The sequence below is a fragment of the Scyliorhinus torazame genome, chromosome 6, assembly GCF_047496885.1.
Source record: "Scyliorhinus torazame isolate Kashiwa2021f chromosome 6, sScyTor2.1, whole genome shotgun sequence".
NCBI classification, from domain to species: Eukaryota; Metazoa; Chordata; class Chondrichthyes; order Carcharhiniformes; family Scyliorhinidae; genus Scyliorhinus; species Scyliorhinus torazame.
The window spans coordinates 16,735,922-16,756,913 of NC_092712.1; the positions used below are offsets into that span (position 1 = coordinate 16,735,922).

The window sequence follows — 20,992 nt, forward strand, 5'->3', positions numbered from 1 at the left end:
GTGGGAATGGTCAGAGAGCGCAGGGAGTGAGGAACAAACAGGTCTCAGAGAGAGTTAGGGCGCACTCAGCAGACCATCACATTGAGACGTGAGACAAAGACTGGAGCATGGAACCCCAGCAAAGTTCCAATTCTAGATTGTTCCATTGGCCAAAAAAAGCACCTCGTGGAACTCTGTTGTTTTAGAAAAAATAGAGAGAATTCGGCAAGCAGCCTGGAAGAAACCATCACAAACTGGTCAGGGAAGGAGGGGAGAGGGCGTCACTGCAAACTCTCTGACTAAACTTTCAATGGGACAACAACTTTCCTCACTATTTGTATGGTTCAAGTAGACTTTCCCACAGGAGTATCGAGCACCGACGATGAATTGAGCGACTGGATCTTTCCTGCACCTTCTCCATCCCGCTCCCTCTGACTGTCTTTGCTTCATGCCTCCCAAGTCACAGGTGGTCAAGCGTGCGATGGTCGGTATGGATAAGGCGAAGGTGGACGAGGTCAGTGAGTGCAGGGAGCGTGGCTACCTGTTGACCACGAAGAGGATTGGTTCGGGATCGTTCTCCAAGGTTTACCTGGGGTTCCCCACTCAGGAGAAGATCGGCTGCAATTTCCGATTGGCTGTTGGACTCCGGAGCAAGAGAGACAACATGGTGAGTTTTGGTTCTGAGCCAGTTGTGGCGCCTCGAGGCAACACTGCAGAGGGTTCTTGTACAATCAAAATGGGTTTATTGAGAAGAAGGAAGATGTTAACTATACACAAGCCCGGAGGTCTCAGAAGCACATCTTCACTCTACGTCACCTGGCACGCGCTGCCGGGGCCCCTGCTCCCACAGCTCCGCACTTTCTCCCCGTTGGTCAGGGTTCGTGCAAATCACCCCTTAAAGGGGCTACGCTACCACATCCCATCCTCCTTAAGTCCCTCGATAACATTTCTACAATATGGGTCATTCACAGTCCATAAGACCATAAGACCACAGGAGCAGAATTAGGCCACTCGGCCCATCGAGTCTGCTCCGCCATTCAATCATGGCTGATATTTTTCTCATCCCCATTCTCCTGCCTTCGCCCCATAACCCCTGATCCCCTTATTAATCAAGAACCTATCTATCTCTGTCTCAACAGCCTTCTGCAGCAAAGAGTTCCACAGATTCACCACCCTCTGGCTGAAGAAATTCCTCCTCATCTCTGTGTTAAAGGATCGTCCCTTTTGTCTGAGATTGTGTCCCCTTGTTCTAGTTTTTCCAATAAGTGGAAACATTATCTCCACGTCCACTCTATCCGGGCCTCGCAGTATCCTGTACGTTTCAATAAGATCCCCTCTCATCCTTCTAAACTGCAACGAGTACAGACCCCGAGTCCTCGACCGTTCCTCATACGACAAGGTCTTTATTCCAGGGATCGTTCTTGTGAACCTCCTCTGGACCCTTTTCAGTGTAGCTATCTGGGATGGCCACATCCCGATTACAAAATGGACAATACCGAAAAAGCAAGCAGGTGCAAGGTCTGTCTGTTGATTAGAGCTGTACCTCTCAGACAGGGCCGGTACTGCAGAACCGTCTACGTACTAATGAGCCATCCCCGGGAACAAAAGGCAACATTTAGGTAAACAATGCTAAGCCAGACATCCCGGCGCCAGAGGAGACTAAAACAAAGCAGACCAACGGCCACCTAGGACACGCCCAGCAACCAGCGAACCCACCCCTCTATTGGAGGAAGATCGATAGGAACGATTGGGAAACGGCCCAATTAATTGGGGCCAAGTTCAAGGCCCGCCCAAAAGCGCGCGAATCCCTTTTGGATATAAAAAGGATTCCCCAAGAGAGGATCACTCTCTTTGCCTTGGCTCTCAGCGAGGAGAGACCTGCCAAAGTTACTCCAGACCAAGTAAGTTCCAAGTCAACGCACGCTACGAGATAGGCGCTCCTAGTTGTTATCCTGTAAATAGCTAAACCCAGCAGCCTCAGAACCGAGCAACGGCCATTGTTCCTCTGACTGAGTGGGCACCCGAAGCTAAGTATAGGCTTTTAGTAATAGTGATAGTTTAGGTTGTAGAGTTTTATGCATGAGTATATTTGACGGTGTGTAAATAAATGAGCATTGCTTTTGAACTTACTAACTGGTGTATCGAGTCTGTGATCAGTATTCGGTTTTGAACTTTGTGGCAGTGTCGAAAGATACCTGGTGACTCGTGAGCAAACGTATTTAAACAGAGCCAAATTAAGAGACAGCAGCAAGTTAGCAACATTTACTGGCGACTCCGCTGGGATTCGACTTAGAAGTGGCCTAACCACTCCGAGAGAACCCAAATTTGAATTGAGAATCCAATTGGAAACAGAGAAACCACAAGCGTAAGAACAGTACTGATCAAGCCTCTGAGATTCGGAAGTGTGTTAATGCATGCGTACTAACAGGGATATAAGGTAAACCTGAGAGATTTTGTTGCGTAAAACTGTCAGGAGTTTTGTAGGCCGGAAATTAACGTAAGCCGTACCCGTGTTTACATCACCACTTTATCACCCCCTGTTCCAAATCCAGTAGAGAACCTAGATAGAGAGAATGGCAATGAAGGCAATGGAACGCCTTATGAACCCCCAGGAATTCGAGGTCGCAGCGACCAATGGAGTGTCCAGTTTGGGAAGATGAGATCAGGAAATATCTCAAAAGGAAAGGTTGGCCCCTTTGGAGTGAATTCTGCGCCAATGATGAAACAGGACCCGGGAGTATAGAACACAAGAACATAAGAACTAGGAGCAGGAGTAGGCCATCTGACCCCTCGAGCCTGCTCCACCATTCAATGAGATCATGGCTGATCTTTGTGGACTCAGCTCCACTTTCCGGCCCGAACACCATAACCCTTAATCCCTTTATTCTTCAAAAAACTATCTATCTTTATCTTAAAAACATTTAATGAAGGAGCCTCTACTGCTTCACTGGGCAAGGAATTCCATAGATTCACAACCCTTTGGGTGAAGAAGTTCCTCCTAAACTCAGTCCTAAACCTACTTCCCCTTATTTTGAGGCTATGCCCCCTAGTTCTGCTTTCATCCACCAGTGGAAACAACCTGCCCGCATCTATCCTATCTATTCCCTTCATAATTTTATATGTTTCGATAAGATCCCCCCTCATCCTTCTAAATTCCAACGAGTACAGTCCCAGTCTACTCAACCTCTCCTCGTCATCCAACCCCTTCAGCTCTGGGATTAGCCTAGTGAATCTCCCTGCACACCCTCCAGTGCCAGTACGTCCTTTCTCAAGTAAGGAGACCAAAACTGAACACAATACTCCAGGTGTGGCCTCACTAACACCTTATACAATAGCAGCCTAACTTCCCTAGTCTTAAACTTCATCCCTCTAGCAATGAAGGACAAAATTCCATTTGTCTTCTTAATCACCTGTTGCACCTGTAAACCAACTTTTTGCGACTCATGCACTAGCACACCCAGGTCTCTTTGCACAGCAGCATGTTTTAATATTTTATCATTTAAATAATAATCCCTTTTGCTGTTATTCCTACCAAAATGGATAACCTCACATTTGTCAACATTGTATTCCATCTGCCAGACCCTAGCCCATTCACTTAGTCTATCCAAATCCCTCTGCAGACTTCCAGTATCCTCTGCACTTTTTGCTTTACCACTCATCTTAGTGTCGTCTGCAAACTTGGACACATTGCCCTTGGTCCCCAACTCCAAATCATCTATGTAAATTGTGAACAGTTGTGGGCCTAACACTGATCCCTGAGGGACACCACTAGCTACTGATTGCCAACCAGAGAAACACCCATTAATCCTCACTCTTTGCTTTCTATTAATTAACCAATCCTCTATCCATGCTACTACTTTTCCCTTAATGCCATGCATCTTTATCTTACGCAGCAACCTTTTGTGTGGCACCTTGTCAAAGGTTTTCTGGAAATCCAGATATACCACATCCATTGGCTCCCCGTTATCTACCGCACTGGTAATGTCCTCAAAAAATTCCACTAAATTAGTTAGTTAGGCACGACCTCCCCTTTATGAACCCATGCTGCATCTGCCCAATGGGACAATTTCCATCCAGATGCCTCGCTATTTCTTCCTTGATGATAGATTCCAGCATCTTCCCTACTACCGAAGTTAAGCTCACTGGCCTATAATTACCCACTTTCTGCCTACCTCCTTTTTTAAACAGTGGTGTCACGTTTGCTAATTTCCAATCCGCCGGGACCACCCCAAAGTCTAGTGAATTTTGGTAAATTATCACTAGTGCATTTGCAATTTCCCAAGCCATCTCTTTTAGCACTCTGGGATGCATTCCATCAGGGCCAGGAGACTTGTCTACCTTTAGCCCCATTAGCTTGCCCATCACTACCTCCTTAGTGATAACAATCCTCTCAAGGTCCTCATCTGTCATAGCCTCATTTCCATCAGTCACTGGCATGTTATTTGTGTCTTCCACTGTGAAGACCGACCCAAAAAACCTGTTCAGTTCCTCAGCCATTTCCTCATCTCCCATTATTAAATCTCCCTTCTCATCCTCTAAAGGACCAATATTTACCTTAGCCACTCTTCTTTGTTTTATATATTTGTAGAAACTTTTACCATCTGTTTTTATATTCTGAGCCAGTTTACTCTCGATATCTATCTTACTCTTCTTTATAGCTTTTTTAGTAGCTTTCCCAGTCCTCTAGTCTCCCACTGATCTTTGCTACTTTGTATGCTTTTTCCTTCAATTTGATACTCTCCCTTATTTCCTGAGATATCCACGGTCGATTTTCCATCCTTCTACCGTCCTTCCTTTTTGTTGGTATAAACCTTTGCTGAGCACTGTGAAAAATCGCTTGGAAGGTTCTCCACTGTTCCTCAACTGTTTCACCATAAAGTCTTTGCTCCCAGTCTACCTTAGCTAGTTCTTCTCTCATCCCATTGTAATCTCCTTTGTTTAAGCACAAAACACTTGTGTTTGATTTTACCTACTCACCCTCCATCTGTATTTTAAATTCCACCATATTGTGATCGCTCCTTCCGAGAGGATCCCTAACTATGAGATTCTGAATCAATCCTGCCTCATTACACAGGACCAGATCTAGGATCGCTTGTTCCCTCGTAGGTTCCATTACATACTGTTCTGGGAAACTATCGCAGATACATTCTATAAACTCCTCCTCAAGACTGCCTTGACCGACCTGGTTAAACCAATCGACATGTAGATTAAAATCCCCCATGATAACTGCTGTACCATTTCTATATGCATCAGTTATTTCTTTGTTTATTGCCTGCCCCACCATAATGTTACTATTTGGTGGCCTATAGACTATCAGTGACTTTTTCGCCTTACTATTCCTGATTTCCACCCAAATGGATTCAACCTTATCCTCCATAGCACCGATGTCATCCCTTACTATTGCCCGGATGTCATCCTTAATTAACAGCTATACCACCTCCCTTACCATCCACTCTGTCCTTCCGAAAAGTTTGATACCCTCGGATATTTAACTCCCAGTCGTGACCATCCTTTAACCATGTTTCAGTAATGGCCACTAAATCATAGTCATTCACGATGATTTGCGCCATCAACTCATTCACCTTATTCCGGATACTACGAGCATTCAGGTAAAGTACACTTATGTTGTTTTTTTCCCCTCTGTTCTGAATCTTAACACCTCGATCAGTAACCTCTCCTAAGTTATATTTCCTCTTAACTTTTCTCCTAATTTTCCTTGTCGTTGAACCCATATCTTCATGTAACAACCTGCAGTGTCGCTTACCATTAATGTTTTTACTTCCCGTTTTATTCCTTTTAGTATTCCTGGTCCTATTCACTGAGCTCCCCTCAGTCACTGTACCTTGTACTGTTGCCCTTTTTGGGTTTTGACTCTGGCTTCTCTGCCTTACACTTTCCCCCTTACTGCCTTTTGGTTCTGCCCCTGTATAGGGCATACTTGGTGGGAGAACCTGTCAGAGATACACAAGAAGAGCTTGGGGAAAAGCTCGCAAGCCGATGGCAATCGTGTCCTGTTTGGCACAATTGCGACGCACAAAGGAGGTCGTTAGGATGCTCCATAGAGAGGTAGAGGGGAGAGACAGAAGTAGCGAGGTCGACGTGAGCGAAGTAGCGAGGGAGAATAGAGATTTGAGAGAGCAGTTAGCAACATGGGAGAGAGAGGTGGATGATGCCAAGTGGGCACACCAGTCTTGTCTCGCGCATTTGAGTAGTTTCCAAACACAATATGATAAGGCCTTCCAGGACACGCAACGTGCGGTCTTGGTAAGACAAGAGACCAAGCAACAAGTTGAGAAACTGCAGAAACAGCGCAATGATCTGAAAGCAGCCCTACGAGCACTCCATACTTCCACGACGGAACAAAGGCAGAGCTCCGTAGACCACGCAAAGTGCCGGAAGCAAATTGCAGAATTGCAATCTCTGCTTTCCGTTCAAAATGGGTTTCAAAGCACATTCGGACCCCAATTAGATCAGGAAAACCCCAATTAGATCAGGAAAACGGCCCCGACTGGCAGGAATTGAGCGAGACTGCCCATAGATACGTACATGGGACATGTACGCAGGAAAACCCCCAGAAAAGGAAAGCGCCCCAACCCCCAGCCGAACAGGCAGAACCCACCCCCCATGAATCCTGTGACCACACACCGCAGGGCCGCAGGAGAAGGAGAAGCAGACTTCCTTTACACAACCCCGTTAACCGTGACCCAATTACGGGACGCGTGTGGAAAAATTACACCGTTCCTTCCCACTTCAGACCCCCACCAGTTTTTCGCGAAAGTCAAACAGCAGGCTACCATGAACGGCCTGGACGAAAAGGAGGAAGTGAAGCTCACAGTTTTAAGCCTCGACCCTTCAGTCGTGGCAGCCCTTCCCGACCCACAGAATGTAGGAGGAGGCACACTCCAAGAGATGCACACAGCGATCCTTGATGCGATCGGCTTTAACAGGGGAGACCCCGTAGAAGGCCTAAATAAGTGTAGGCAAAAGAAGACAGAGCACCCCACAGCGTTTGCTGGACGCTTGTGGATTCACTTCACAGCAGTTTTAGGAGAGTTAGCCCACGCCCATTTGTCCACAGATAATATGGCGAAATGGACTTGAATCCTAGCCTCTCACATGACAGACGCAGGACAGAAAGCTTGCGCAAATTACGACCCCTCAGACAAGGCCCACAACGAGAAATGGGTTTTGAAAAGGTTGTCCCGCGCTTGGGAACAATCGATTGCTGGCAAAACCGCATTTATAACACCCGATGAAGAGCAGGCAGAGATGAACCCAGTTAAAGCACACCAGAACCCCGCATGGGTAAATGAGGGCAGGAACAGCCAACCCCAGCCCAAAACTCAGGAATGTTACAACTGTAGACAGCTAGGACACTTGAGAGTGCAACGCGCCCCAGAAGCAGCAGAGAAACCAACAGACAGGCACCCTAAACAGGAATAGGGCAAAGCCAATCCATAGCGTTAGCGCCCGTTCAGAGAGTACAGACATGAACGGCACCGACTGACGGGGTTCGGGCTCCCCAACTTGGGTCTGTGACACCCTTTGGGACAAGTCCGGTAGACCTGTAGTGGCAGGCAAAGTTCGGGGACACCCAGTAGAATTTCTTTGGGACACAGGAGGGTCCCGCACCACACTCAATTCCTCCACGTTGTTCCAGCGAGACACGTGGCCCACAACAGACACCATCACACTCAGCGGTTTTACAGGCCATTTACAACAGGGACACATCACAGCCCCTGTAGCAATACAAATAGGGAACATCACAACTAAGCACCCCGTAGTTTTAGTTGATCTGTCCCAGACAGCAGAACATATCCTTGGGATCGATTTCATGGGCTCCCATAACCTTTCTTTCGACCCAGTTAACAAGTGTGTTTGGAAATGGCAAAGGCAGCACGAGCCCCCGCCAAGCTCACAGTAGGAGAGTACGTAAACAGGATTAGCTCAGTAGGAGACTTCTGGTTCGACCCTCGAGCCATTAGTGCAGACAAACAGGTTAGGGCAGTCCTGCAGGAACATAAAGCAGCATTTGCACAGCACAAGCATGACTGTGGCAATTTGGCTGGCTTTGTGAACATTACAGGTCCCGACCTTAAACCCCAGAAGCAGTACGGATTTCCCCAGGAAGCAGAGGGAGAAATCTCCAAAGTAATAGAGAGTTTGTTGGATCAAGGCGTACTCCGATCAGTAGCCTCCACAAACAACGCACCGATTTGGCCCGTCAGGAAACCGGGTGGATCATGGCGACTGACCATTCATTACCGGGAACTGAACAAAGTAACCCCAGCAGCAGCCCCCACCGTAGCCACGAGTCCCGAGACCGTGCTCAAAGAGGGACTCCAGTCAAAAAAAATGTCGGTTTTGGACATTAGTAACAGCTTTTGGTCCATTCCATTGGCTAAAGCGTGCCAGTATAAATTTGCCTTTACATTCCAAGGGCAACAGTACACATGGATGTGCCTTCCACAAGGCTTCCACAACTCCCCCTCCATTTTCCACCAACAGCTGGCAAATAGTTCAGCAAAATTTTCCTGCCCCGATTGTCTGGTCCAGTACGTAGACGACTTGTTACTACAGACAGACACAAAGGGAGAGCACATTTCGCCTTATCGCCGAACTCCTAGGACTCCTAAAAGAAATTGGTTGTAAAGTCAACCCCAAGAAGGCCCAAATTCTGAAAGAGAAAGTGATTTACTTGGGAACAGTGATCACTCATGGTAAACGGAAGATCGAGCAAAAATGAATTGACTCAATTGTCAAATTGCCCCTTCCCCACAATGCCTCAGCCCCGGTCATTTTCAGGACTGGTTGGCTACTGCCGAAACCATATTGACGTTTTCGCCACTAAAGCAGCGCCCCTTTCCGAACTTCTCAAGAAGCAAGCACCTTGGGAATGGCTTCCACAGCATACAGATGCCGTGGATGCTTTAAAAAGAGCACTCAGCACAGCCCCCGCATTACAGGCCCCAGATCCACATTCCCCGTACGCAATTGAGGTTCAAGCACCGACCGAACGCTTTCGGCCGTACTCCTCCCGGAACGCCATGACCAATTACCCCGCAGCATATGCCTCACGCGTGTTAGACCCTGTGGAGCAAGGATTTTCTGCCTGCGAAAGGCACCTGCTCGCAGTTTTTTGGGCAGTATAATACTTCGCCTACATTACAGGACTCAACCCCATCACCATCCTCACAGAACACACACCGACACAGCTATTGTTAGACGGCCGACTTAAAGATCTCACAGTCAGCCAAATCCACGCAGCCCGTTGGACCCTTCTTTTGCAGGGACGGGACATCACGGTAAAGAGAACCAAGACCCACACATTCCTTGCCGATAATTTGCAGTAAGCAGGCACCCCGCATGAATGTGAGATCATCACCACAAACAGAACACCGGCCCATTTATTCCCAAAACACCTCCCAGGAAAACAGGTAGTACACCCCAGAGACCCCAGCCCACAGACGCGTGCAGGGACGCGCCCTAGATGAGATTTCACTAAAGTTGCCAGGACACTTAGGCTCGCAGGTAGCAGAACTGAAGCAATCGCTTATATTGTAGACCACCCCGACTCGTTCCCGACCCGACCCCAGCAGACATCTATTCGGACAGCTTGTATGTATGCAACAGTTTGACGGAATTCCTACCCCTGTGGGAAACAGGAGGATTTGTTTCCGCGGACGATAAACCCCTACCCTCAGCCCCATTACTCCGCCATATCTTAGAGACAGCGAAGGATAGAAAATATGGAATAATTAAAGTTCGCCGTCATCACCATTCTTCCCCCCCCGGTAACGTTAAAGCAGACGCCCTAGTGAAGGCAGGCTCCAGGCATGGTTATTTTTGGAACCCCCCAGTACACTCAGTTCAGGTCTCACAGACCAATATTCAGGATCTAGCGAAGGTACAGAAAGAGGACGAGAAACTCAGGGAAGTTTAAAAGGGAACCTTCCCAGCCCCGTATGATAAATACAAGAATGCAATAACCACACACGACGGTGTGATTTTAAAGGATGGCATTTATATAGTTCCCAGCCAGGACAGGAACCAGATCATTTGTCAGTTCCATGACAATCATGGACACCAAGGTATTGAACCCTAGCCCACCACAGACTGCTCTGCTGGTGGCCTGATTTAAAAGCCGATGTTACCCACTACATAGAGAATTGCTTAATCTGTGCCCAGAACAATCCGGAGAGATATGCGAAAAAGGCTCAACTTAGTCATACCCGCCCCGTTAATGGACCCTGGACAAATCTACAGATAGACTATATAGGACCCCTACCCCCGTGCAGAAATGGTTACAAGTATGTGTTGGTGGTCATAGACACCTTCACAAAATGGGTGGAAGCATTTCCATCGAGAACTAATACGGCCAAGGCAACAGCTAAAATACTAACACAGCACATCTTTACAAGATGGAGGCCCCATAAACCAGCTCAAGGCTTATGCCTCGCAGAATAACCACACACACCACATCCTGCTCGCAGCAGCAGATGATCACGCTCCGCCCACAGATGACGTTTTCCTCCCCTCCCCCAACCACTCCAGCCCGTCCTCAGACACGACTTCAACTCCGCCCCCAGAGGCACAACTCCGCCTCTCCCTTCCTTCAACCAGCAGCGACAGCGACAGTGTTGCGATCACAATGACGATAGCCACAGCACACCACGTTATGATTACACCCCTGTACCAGGCCCCACTCCCAGCGAATCTGAGCATGATTATACTGACCCCTTTGAGATTACTTATATTAAAGCCCCTGACCCAGACCCACCGCCCGACGATTACGGATTGAAGCATAGTAGCTCCAATCTAGACACATGATTCTGGCACCGAGGCAATTCGTTCCGGCTCATCCGGAATGATGAGATGGACCCCAATTCGCCCCAAGCAGCTTCAGCACGGTTACTACAGACAAGAGTTTGGCAGCCGGGAGAAGATGATGACTTAGAGTCTGACTCCCACCAAACGAATCCCTTTGCGACCCTGTTCGCTACGGAGCAGTGAAGTGTCCAGATGATGGAAAAAGGAACCGCTGGAGAGATACGGTGTCCTTTCTGATGGAACCTGCACCATGTTTGTTGAATGTTTGTTCGTTAGTGTTAAAGTTAAGTGTTGTTTATAAACTTGAAACTTTTCATGGCCCCACGTCACCACTCCTTTAACGGCCCCCGGCTGTTCATGGAACAAGTTTGTCCCCAGACAACAGTTCAGAGGAACTAGTTTGTCAACATAAACCAGTTCAGAGGAACTAGTTTGTCAACAGAAACCAGTTCAGAGGAACTAGTTTGTCAACATAAACCAGTTCAGAGGAACTAGTTTGTCAACAGAAACCAGTTTAGAGGTACAAGTTTGTCAGCAGACAACAAGGCAGCCCCCACGACGACCACATTCTTACCCGTTCTTGCCATTTACTCAGGCAGTGGAGAAACAGCATTGGTCCCCGCCCTGCCTGAGGACCCCCCCTCTGGTCAGCTACGCTCGGGTAGAGTACATACGGCATTGATCATCGTCCTACCCAGGATTCCACCCATTTCTTACCTGCCGCGGCCCATACGCACCCCCATTTTGGCACTTGCAGTTCGAAATTCTTTTGTTTGGTTTTGGCAACCCTTAGGTTGCTTCTGTATGCTATTTACATCCTCAAACACTGGGATGGTAGACCGCACAGGCTGCGAGACAGCTCGCACTATGTCAGTAATTTTCTCAGATGTCTTGTCCCAAATATTTGGTTCAAAAAAAAAATGAGCGAGTCACAGATGGTGACCAATTATAAAGGGAAATTGGCAACAAAGGACAGACAGACAGACATACGAGATCTTAAGCAAGATAATAACAGAAATTATGCTTGTGTCCACAGAACTCCGGAACCTCAGGAACCCCAGAGGAAGACAAAGAAGACAGAAAGACGGAAAAGATGAAGTCGACCTCCATCTTGTTCACCTGGATCTCAGCGGGACCCCTTCAGTTGCGCGCGGACGCTACCCCCCTGACCCCTACCACACAAGCCGTGAATGATTCCCACCCCCGCAATACACGGAACCGCAAGATAGCTAGCCCTGCGACAGCTAACAATACCCCGACCCAGTGCGATACGTTTATCACCAGGTACTCACTATCGTATGTAGTAGAAGCCCTCTTAGTACTGGCGATACTTTGCAGTGTCGTGCAGACGCTTAGAGTCAGGAAATGGCGAAAGAGAGCCGACCGCTCTCGCACCCCGGTATACAGGATTAGGTCCCCTATTTTCAGATTTCACCAAACCCCCGAACCCCTAAACCCCAGAACCCCTTGACATGAATTAAAGTGTATCCGTTTCTCTTTATGTATTCTATTAAATAAAGAAATGTAAACCGCTGTGTCTGACTGCCAGGCCAGAGAAATTTGTGTGCTGCTATTTTGTACAAGTTAAAAATATTGTAGATTATTTATGGATTGTTTGAGTGAAGATAGTTTATTGAGGATAGTTAGCGGTTCCAGTTTTTTATTTTTCTGTATTGCATGCATGAATGTCATAGCGCCCCGTAGAGTTTTATAATAATGAATGTATTTAAAATGTTTTAAGTAAAATTGTGTTTCATAAGATAGGGCAGAGTAGAGCCTGATTATGGGTGCCCCGTTTGGTCAGAGAACGAAGGCGACGCAGTAATGTGATCCTTCACGCTTCGCGTTGAGGATCACAAGGAGGAAGTGTAGCCATCTGGGATGGCCACGTCCCGATTACAAAATGGACACTTGCAAAGAATGCAGGGAAAATTGGACAATACTGAAAAAGCAAGCAGGTGCAAGGTCTGTCTGTTGATTAGAGCTGTAGCTCTCAGACAGGACCGGTACTGCAGAACCGTCTACGTACTAATGAGCCATCCCCGGGAACAAAAGGCAACATTTAGGTAAACAATGCTAAGACAGACACCCCGGCTCCAGAGGAGACTAAAACAAAGCAAACCAACGGCCACCTAGGACACGCCCAGCAATCAGGGAACCCACCCCTCTATTGGAGGAAAATCGATAAGAACAATTGGGTCACGGCCCAATTAATTGGGGCCAAGTTCAAGGCCCGCCCAAAAGCGGGCAAAATCCTTTTGGGTATAAAAAGGATTCCCCAAGAGAGAATCGCTCTCTTTGCCTTGGCTCTCAGCGAGGAGAGACCTGCCAAAGTTACGCCAGACCAAGTAAGTTCCAAGTCAACGCACGCTACGAGATAGATGCTCCTAGTTGTTATCCTGTAAACAGCTCAACCCAGCAGCCTCGCAACCGAGCAACGGCCATTGTTCCTCTGACTGAGTGGGCACCCGAAGCTAAGTATAGGCTTTTACTGATAGTGATATAAAAGCAGGGATGTACTTCTGAAGCTTTATAAAGCATTAGTTAGGCCCCATTTAGAATACTGTGAGCAATTTTGAGCCCCACACCTCAGGAAGGACATACTGGCACTGGAGCGGGTCCAGCGGAGATTCACAAGGATGATCCCAGGAATGGTAGGCCTAACATACGATGAACGTCTGAGGATCCTGGGATTATATTCATTGGAGTTTAGGAGGTTGAGGGGAGATCTAATAGAAACTTACAAGATAATGAATGGCTTAGATAGGGTGGACGTAGGGAAGTTGTTTCCATTAGCAGGGGAGACTAGGACCCGGGGGCACAGCCTTAGAATAAAAGGGAGTCACTTTAGAACAGAGATGAGAAGAAATTTCTTCAGCCAGAGAGTGGTGGGTCTGTGGAATTCATTGCCACAGAGGGCGGTGGAGGCCGGGACGTTGAGTGTCTTTAAGACAGAAGTTGATAAATTCTTGATTTCTCGAGGAATTAAGGGCTATGGAGAGAGAGCGGGTAAATGGAGTTGAAATCAGCCATGGTTGAATGGTGGAGTGGACTCGATGGGCCGAATGGCCTTACTTCCGCTCCAATGTCTTATGGTCTTATGATAGTTTAGGTTGTAGAGTTTTATGCATGAGTATATTTGACGGTGTGTAAATAAATGAGCATTGCTTTTGAACTTACTAACTGGTGTATCGAGTCTGTGATCAGTATTCGGTTCTGAACCTTGTGGCGGTGTCGAAAGATACCTGGTGACTCGTGAGCAAACGTAATTAAACAGAGCCAAATTAAGAGACAGCAGCAAGTTAGCAACAGCAAGGCCAGCACATCCTTAGATACGGGGCCCAAAACTGCTCACAATACTCCAAATGCTTCCTCAATACTACCTGTCCCTCAACAGATCTTTGTATCGTCTGCAAACTTTAAAAATAAAATTGTTATTCAAATTTTCACAAAATATCAACAACAAAATACAGAAAGAAAAGAACAAACCCCCCCCCCCCCCCCCCCCCCCATATACATAAATAATAAATTAACAGCCTTCATTAAAACAAAGGCAAATATACCCCCCCTCCCCGGGTTGTTGCTGCTGCTGACCATTGTCTACCGTTCTGCCAGGACGTCCAAGAACGGTTGCCACCGCCTAAAGAACCCTTGCACCGATCCCCTTAAGGCAAATTTCACCCTCTCCAATTTAATAAACTCCGCCATATCATTGATCCAGGATTCCACGCTTGGGGGGCCTCGCATCCTTCCACTGAAGAAGAATCCTTCACCGGGCTACCAGGGACGCAAAGGCCAGAATTCCGGCCTCTTTCGCCTCCTGCACTCCCGGCTCCTCTGCAACCCCAAATATTGCGAGCCCCCAACCCGGTTTGACCCTGGATCCTACCACCCTCGACACCGTCCTCGCTACGCCCTTCCAAAATTCCTCCAGCGCTGGGCATGCCCAGAACATATGGGTGTGATTTGCTGGGCTCCCTGAGCACCGAACACACCTGTCCTCACCCCCAAAGAACCGACTCATCCTTGTCCCGGTCATGTGTGCCCTGTGCAGCACCTTAAACTGTATGAGGCTGAGCCTCGCGCAAGAGGAGGAAGAGTTAACAATCCCCAGGGCATCAGCCCATGTCCCCTCGTCAATCTCACCCAACTCCTCCTCCCACTTACCCTTTAGCTCCTCCACCGAGGCCTCCTCCTCCTCCTGCATCACCTGATACGTTGCCGCGATCCTCCCCTCTCCAACCTACACCCCCGACAGCACCCTGTCCTGGACCCTGCGTGGCGGCAACAGTGGGAACACCACCACCTGCCGTCGAATAAATGCCCTTACCTGCATGTATCTGAACATGTTCCCCGGGGGGAGCCCGATCTTCTCCTCCAGCTCACCCAAGCTCGCGAACTTCCCGTCCACAAGCAGCCCCCCCCATCCTTCTAATACCTGCCCTGTGCCAGCTCAGGAACCCTCCGTCCATCCTCCCCGGGACAAACCGGTGGTTCCCCCGAATTGGGGACCACACCGAGGCCCCCACCTCCCCCCTGTGACATCTCCATTGCCCCCAAATTTTAAGGGTAGCCGCCACCACCGGGCTCGTGGTATACCTCGTTGGAGGAAGCGACAGCGGCGGCGTCACCAGCGCCTCCAGGCTCGTGCCCACACAGGACGCCATCTCCAGCCTCTTCCATGCCGCCTCATCCCCCTCCAACACCCACTTACACACCATCGCCACGTTGGCGGCCCAATAATACCCACAGAGGTTAGGCAGCGCCAACCCCCCCCCATCCCTGCACCGCTCCAGGATCACCCTTCTCACCCTCGGGGTCTTCTGCGCCCACACAAACTCCATAACGCTCCTGTTAACCCGACTGAAGAAGGCCCTAGGGATCAGGATGGGGAGGCATTGGAACAGGAACAAAAACCTCGGGAGCACCGTCATTTTAACTGACTGCACCCTACCCGCCAGGGAGAGTGGCAGCATGTCCCACCTCTTAAACTCCTCTTCCATCTGCTCCACCAGCCTCGTGAAGTTAAGCTTACGTAGGGCCCCGCAGCTCCTAGCCACCTGGACCCCCAGGTACCTGAAACTCCTCTCTGCCCTTTTTAGCGGGAGCTCACCAATCCTCCTCTCCTGGTCCCCTGGGTGCACTACGAACAACTCGCTCTTCCCCATATCAAGCTTGTACCCGGAGAAATCTCCAAACTCCCTAAGGATCCTCATCACCTCCGGCATTCCCCTCACCGGGTCCGCCACATATAGCAGCAAATCATCCGACACCCGATGCTCCTCCCCACCCCGCACCAGCCCCCTCCATTCCTCGACTCCCTCAACGCCATGGCCAGGGGTTCAATCGCCAGCGCAAAGAGCAGGGGGGACAGGGGACACCCCTGCCTCGTCCCCCGGTGTAGCTGAAAATACTCTGACCTCCTTCTGTTCGTGGCCACACTCACCACCGGGGCCTCATACAGCAGCTTCACCCACCGGACGAACCCCTCCCCCAACCCGCACCTTTTCAACACCTCCCACAGGTACCCCCACTCGACCCTATCGAAGGCCTTCTCCGCATCCATCGCCGCCACTATCTCCGCCTCCCCCTCCAGAACCCCTCGTCTGATCCTCGTGTATGACCTGCGGCACACAGTCCTCTATCCTCATGGCCAAAATCTTTGCCAGCAACTTTGCATCTACATTTAGGAGTGAGATCGGCCTGTATGACCCACACTGTAGGGGATCCTGGTCCCGCTTCAGGATCAGGGAAATCAGCGCCCGAGACATCGTCGGGGGCAGAGCCCCCCCTTCCCTTGCCTCGTTGAAGGTCCTTACCAACAGCAGGCCCAGCAGGTCCGAATACTTCTTGTAAAATTCAACCAGGAACCCACCTGGCCCCGGTGGCTTCCCCGCCTGCATGTTCCCTATCCCTTTGACCAACTCCTCCAACCCAACCAACGCCCCCAACCCTGCCACCTGCCCCTCCACCACCCTCGGAAACCTCAGCCGGTCCAGGAAGCGACCCATCCCTCCCTCCTCCAGTGGGGGCTCAGACCGGTACAGATCCTTGTAGAAGTCCCTGAAGACCCCATTGATACCCACCGCACTGCGCATCGTGCTCCCTCCTCCATCCCCAACTCCCCCGATCTCCCTAGCTGCCTCTCGCTTCCGAAGCTGGTGCACCAGCATCCGGCTCGCCTTTTCTCCGTATTCATATATCGCCCCCTGGGCCTTCCTCCACTGCGCCTCCGCCTTCCTGGTGGTCAACAGGTCGAATTCGGCCTGGAGGCTGCGCCGCTCCCCTAGCAATCCACCCTCCGCGTGCCTCCTGTCCACCCTCACCATCTCCCCCACCAGCCTCTCCCTCTCTCTCCTCTCCCACCTCTCATTATGGGCCCTAATGGAGATCAGCTCCCCCCTGACCACCACCTTCAGCACCTCCCAGACCACCCCGACTTGCATCTCCCCATTGTCATTAGCCTCCAGGTACCTCTCTATACACCCCCGGACCCGCCCGCTCACCTCGTCTGCCAGCAACCCCGCCTCTAGGCGCCACAGTGGCGCTGGTCCCTCTCCTCCCCTAACTCGAGGTCCACCCAGTGCGGAGCATGATCAGAAATAGCTATCGCCGAGTACTCCGTATCCTCCACTCTCGGAATCAGCACCCTGCTCATGACAAATAAGTCAATCCGGGAATAGGCCTTGTGGACATGGGAGAAGAATTAAAATTCCATGGCCCCCGAGTCGCAAACCTCCATGGGTCCACCCCTCCCATCTGGTCCATGAACCCCCTCAGCACCTTGGCCGCTGCCGGCCTTCTGCCCGTCCTAGACCTAGAGTGATCCAGTGCCGGGTCCAGCACCGTGTTGAAATTCCCCCCCCCCATTATCAGGCCCCCTATCTACAGGTCCGGAATCCGGCCCAGCATACGCCGCATGAACCCCGCATCGTCCCAATCTGGGTCATATACATTGACCAACACCACCCGCTCCCCCTGCAGCTTGCCACTTACCATCACCTACCTACCGCCATTGTCTGCCACAATGCTCGACGCCTCGAACGACACTCTCTTCCCCACCAAGATCGCCACCCCGCGATTTTTTGCATCCAACCCCGAATGAAACACCTGCCCTACCCACCCCTTTCTCAACCTTGCCTGATCCGCCACCCTCAGGTGTGTCTCCTGGAGCATGACCACATCCGCCTTCAGCCCTTCGAGGTGCACGAACACCCGGGCCCACTTGACCGGCCCGTTCAGTCCCCTTACGTTCCAGGTTATCAGCCGGATGAGGGGGCCACCCGCGCCCCCTCCCCCGCTCCCCCTCCCCCGCCGACTAGCCATATCCCCTCCTAGCGCAGCCACATGCCCGCGCCCCCCCACACGGTCCGTTCCCCACAGCGGCAGACCCCCGCCCCAACCTCCTCTACCGACTCCAGCTCCCCCTTGGCCATTCCAGCAGCAACCCCGTCCCCCCACCCCCCTCCAGCTAGGTCCCCCCATTGCACTCCCGTGAGTCAGCCGACTCCTGCTGACCCCGGCCACTCCCGCCACTCCCTCGACCCCTCCCAGTGTGGAACTTCCCCTCCCCCTCATTGCCCACCAGCAGGCTCTCCCCCTCTCCCTTCCACTCCCAGCGTGGGAAAAAGCCCGCACTTCCCAGCTCCGGCCCCGCCCCCTTCAGCCCTTAGCTCCATGCGCTTTCCACCCACCCGACCCCGCCTCCTCTGGCGCAGCTCCCTTTTCAGGCCCGAGCCCCATGCCCCCAACTCAGGCCTCACCCCCCCCCCCCCCCCCCCGCGGGGCCCCACCCCCCCTGCCGGCCATCAACCTCCCAAGCCGTTTACCTGCCCCCCTCCACAAGCCCACCTGGCGGACCCAACCGAAACAGTGCCCATCCAACCCCCGAAAAACAAAGAACCAACAATGAACAAAGACCCCCCCCTCAAAATACAACACAGCAACCCCCAACCATCCCTTCACCACGACCCCCCGCCCCTGACCCTCAGTCCGAGTCCAATTTTTCGGCCTGGACAAAGGCCCACGCCTCCTCGGGGGACTCAAAATACTGATGTTGGTCCTTATAGGTGACCCACAGACGTGCCGGCTGCAGCATACCGAACTTCACCCCCCTCCTGTGCATCACCGCCTTCGCCCGGTTGTAACCGGCCCTCTTCTTCGCCACCCCCGCGCTCCAACCCTGGTAGATCTGGACCTCCGCGTTCTCCCACCTGCTGCTCTGCTCCTTCTTGGCCCACCTTAACGCACACTCTCGATCAGCAAACAGGTGGAACTGCATCAGCACCGCCCGCGGCGGCTCGCTGGGGTTGGGCCTCCTCGCCAGCACTCGTGGGCCCCCTCCAGCTCCAAGGGCTCCAGCTCCAAGGGCCCCTGCTCCCATCTGCGAATTCAGCATGGTGACCACGTAGGCCCCCACGTCCGATCCCTCCAGCCCCTCCGGGAGACCCAGGATCCGCAGGTTTTTCCGCCTCGACCGGTTCTCCATCTCCTTGAACCTCGCCTGCCATTTCTTGTGCAGCGCCTCGTGCGCCTCCACCTTCACCGCCAGGCCCAGGATCTCATCCTCGTTCTCCGAGACCTTCTGCCGGACCTCCCGGATCGCCGCCCCTTGGGCCGTCTGGGTCTCTAGCAGCTTATCGATTTGAAGTCTTCATCGGCTCCAGCAGCTCTGCGTTCAGTTCCTTCAAACAGCGCTGGAGAAGCTCCTGCTGCTCTTGCGCCCACTGCCTCCACGCTGCCTGGTCTCCGCCCACCGCCATCTTGGTCCTCCTCCCTCGCACCTTTCTTTGCTTCAATGGCACTTTTTTAATCCCCCCACTCCTGGTCCAATCCATACACTATCGGGTGAATGTTGCTGTCCCCTTCCCACACCGGGAAACGTCGAACAAGCGCCGTTACGGGCCCTAAAAAGAGCCCCAAGTCCGTTTTTAGCGGGAGCTGCCGAACGTGCGGCTTAGCTCCGCATAGCCGCACCGGAAGTCCCCCATCATCTGCAAACTTGGCAACAGGGCCTTCAGTTCCTTCCTCCAGATCATTCATGTATTGTGAAAAGTTGTGGTCCCAGCACAGACCCCTGAGGCACACCACTGGTCACCAGCTGCCATCCTGAAACAGACCCCTTTATCCCCACTCTCTGCCTTCTGCCAGTCAGCCAGTCCTCTATCCATGCCAGGATCTTACCCTGAACACCATGGGCTTTTACCTTATTTAACAGTCTCCTATGCGGCACCTTGTCAACGGCCTTCCGCAAATCTAAATAAATCACGTCCACTGGTTCTCCTTTGTCTAACTTTCTTGTTAATTATGTACAAGAAAAGATTGGGACAATACAAAGAGGGAGTCCATAACAATCCTTCATAGGCATATAATCAGGATGATCCGCCATGATCGTGACGAATGGCGGAGCAGGCTCGAAGGGCCGAATGGCCTCCTTCTGCTCTTATCTTCTACGTATCTAATCTGTCCGAGGGCGTTGTAGGCTAGGTGGACCGCCTCGGTTCCCCCAGCTGGTTTTTTCTATGAGGTTGTGTCGTTGTCAACAGCAGGAGGTCCTCAACCAGTACTTTGGGTCGGCCGCTCCCTCGGAGTTCGCCGGCGGGACCTCGACGGAACTCCCCGGTTCCCTCGGTTCCGGCTCCACTGCAGGGGCACTGGTGGTGGCTGCCGATTCCACCTGTTCAGCCGTCGGGGTTGTGGCCTCTCGGTTCAAAGAACAAAGAACAAAGAAAAGTACCGCACAGGAACAGGCCCTTCGGCCCTCCAAGCCCGTGCCGACCATGCTGCCCGTCTAAACTAAAATCTTCTACACTTCCTGGGTCCGTATCCCTCTATTCCCATCCTATTCATGTATTTATCAAGATGCCCCTTAAACGTCACTATCGTCCCTGCTTCCACCACCTCCTCCGGCAGCGCGTTCCAGGCACACACTACCCTCTGTGTAAAAAACTTGCCTCATACATCTACTCTAAACCTTGCCCCTCTCCCAGTTGGGAATTAGGAGGGTGGGAGATTTATTTATAGATGGGACTTTTGCGAGCTTGGGAGCATTGGAGGAAAAGTATAAGTTGCCCCGGGGAAATTTCTTGAGATATATGCAGGTGAGGGCATTTACTAGACAACAGGTGAGGGAATTTCCGTTGCTCCCGACACAGGGGATACAGGACAGGGTGCTTTCAGGGGT

General features: G+C 51.2%; 1 protein-coding gene across 2 annotated transcripts in view; it reads left to right on the plus strand.

Moving 5' to 3' along the window:
* Positions 1 to 222: 222 nt before the first annotated feature.
* Positions 223 to 20,992, plus strand: part of LOC140425684 (testis-specific serine/threonine-protein kinase 5-like) — a 193,570-nt gene continuing 172,800 nt past the window's right edge. For both annotated transcript variants that reach the window (XM_072510180.1, XM_072510181.1), the window contains exon 1: positions 223 to 646. In XM_072510180.1, the coding sequence (XP_072366281.1) occupies positions 428 to 646 (219 nt within the window). In that variant the 5' untranslated portion in view covers positions 223 to 427. The remainder of the gene's footprint in view (positions 647 to 20,992) is intronic.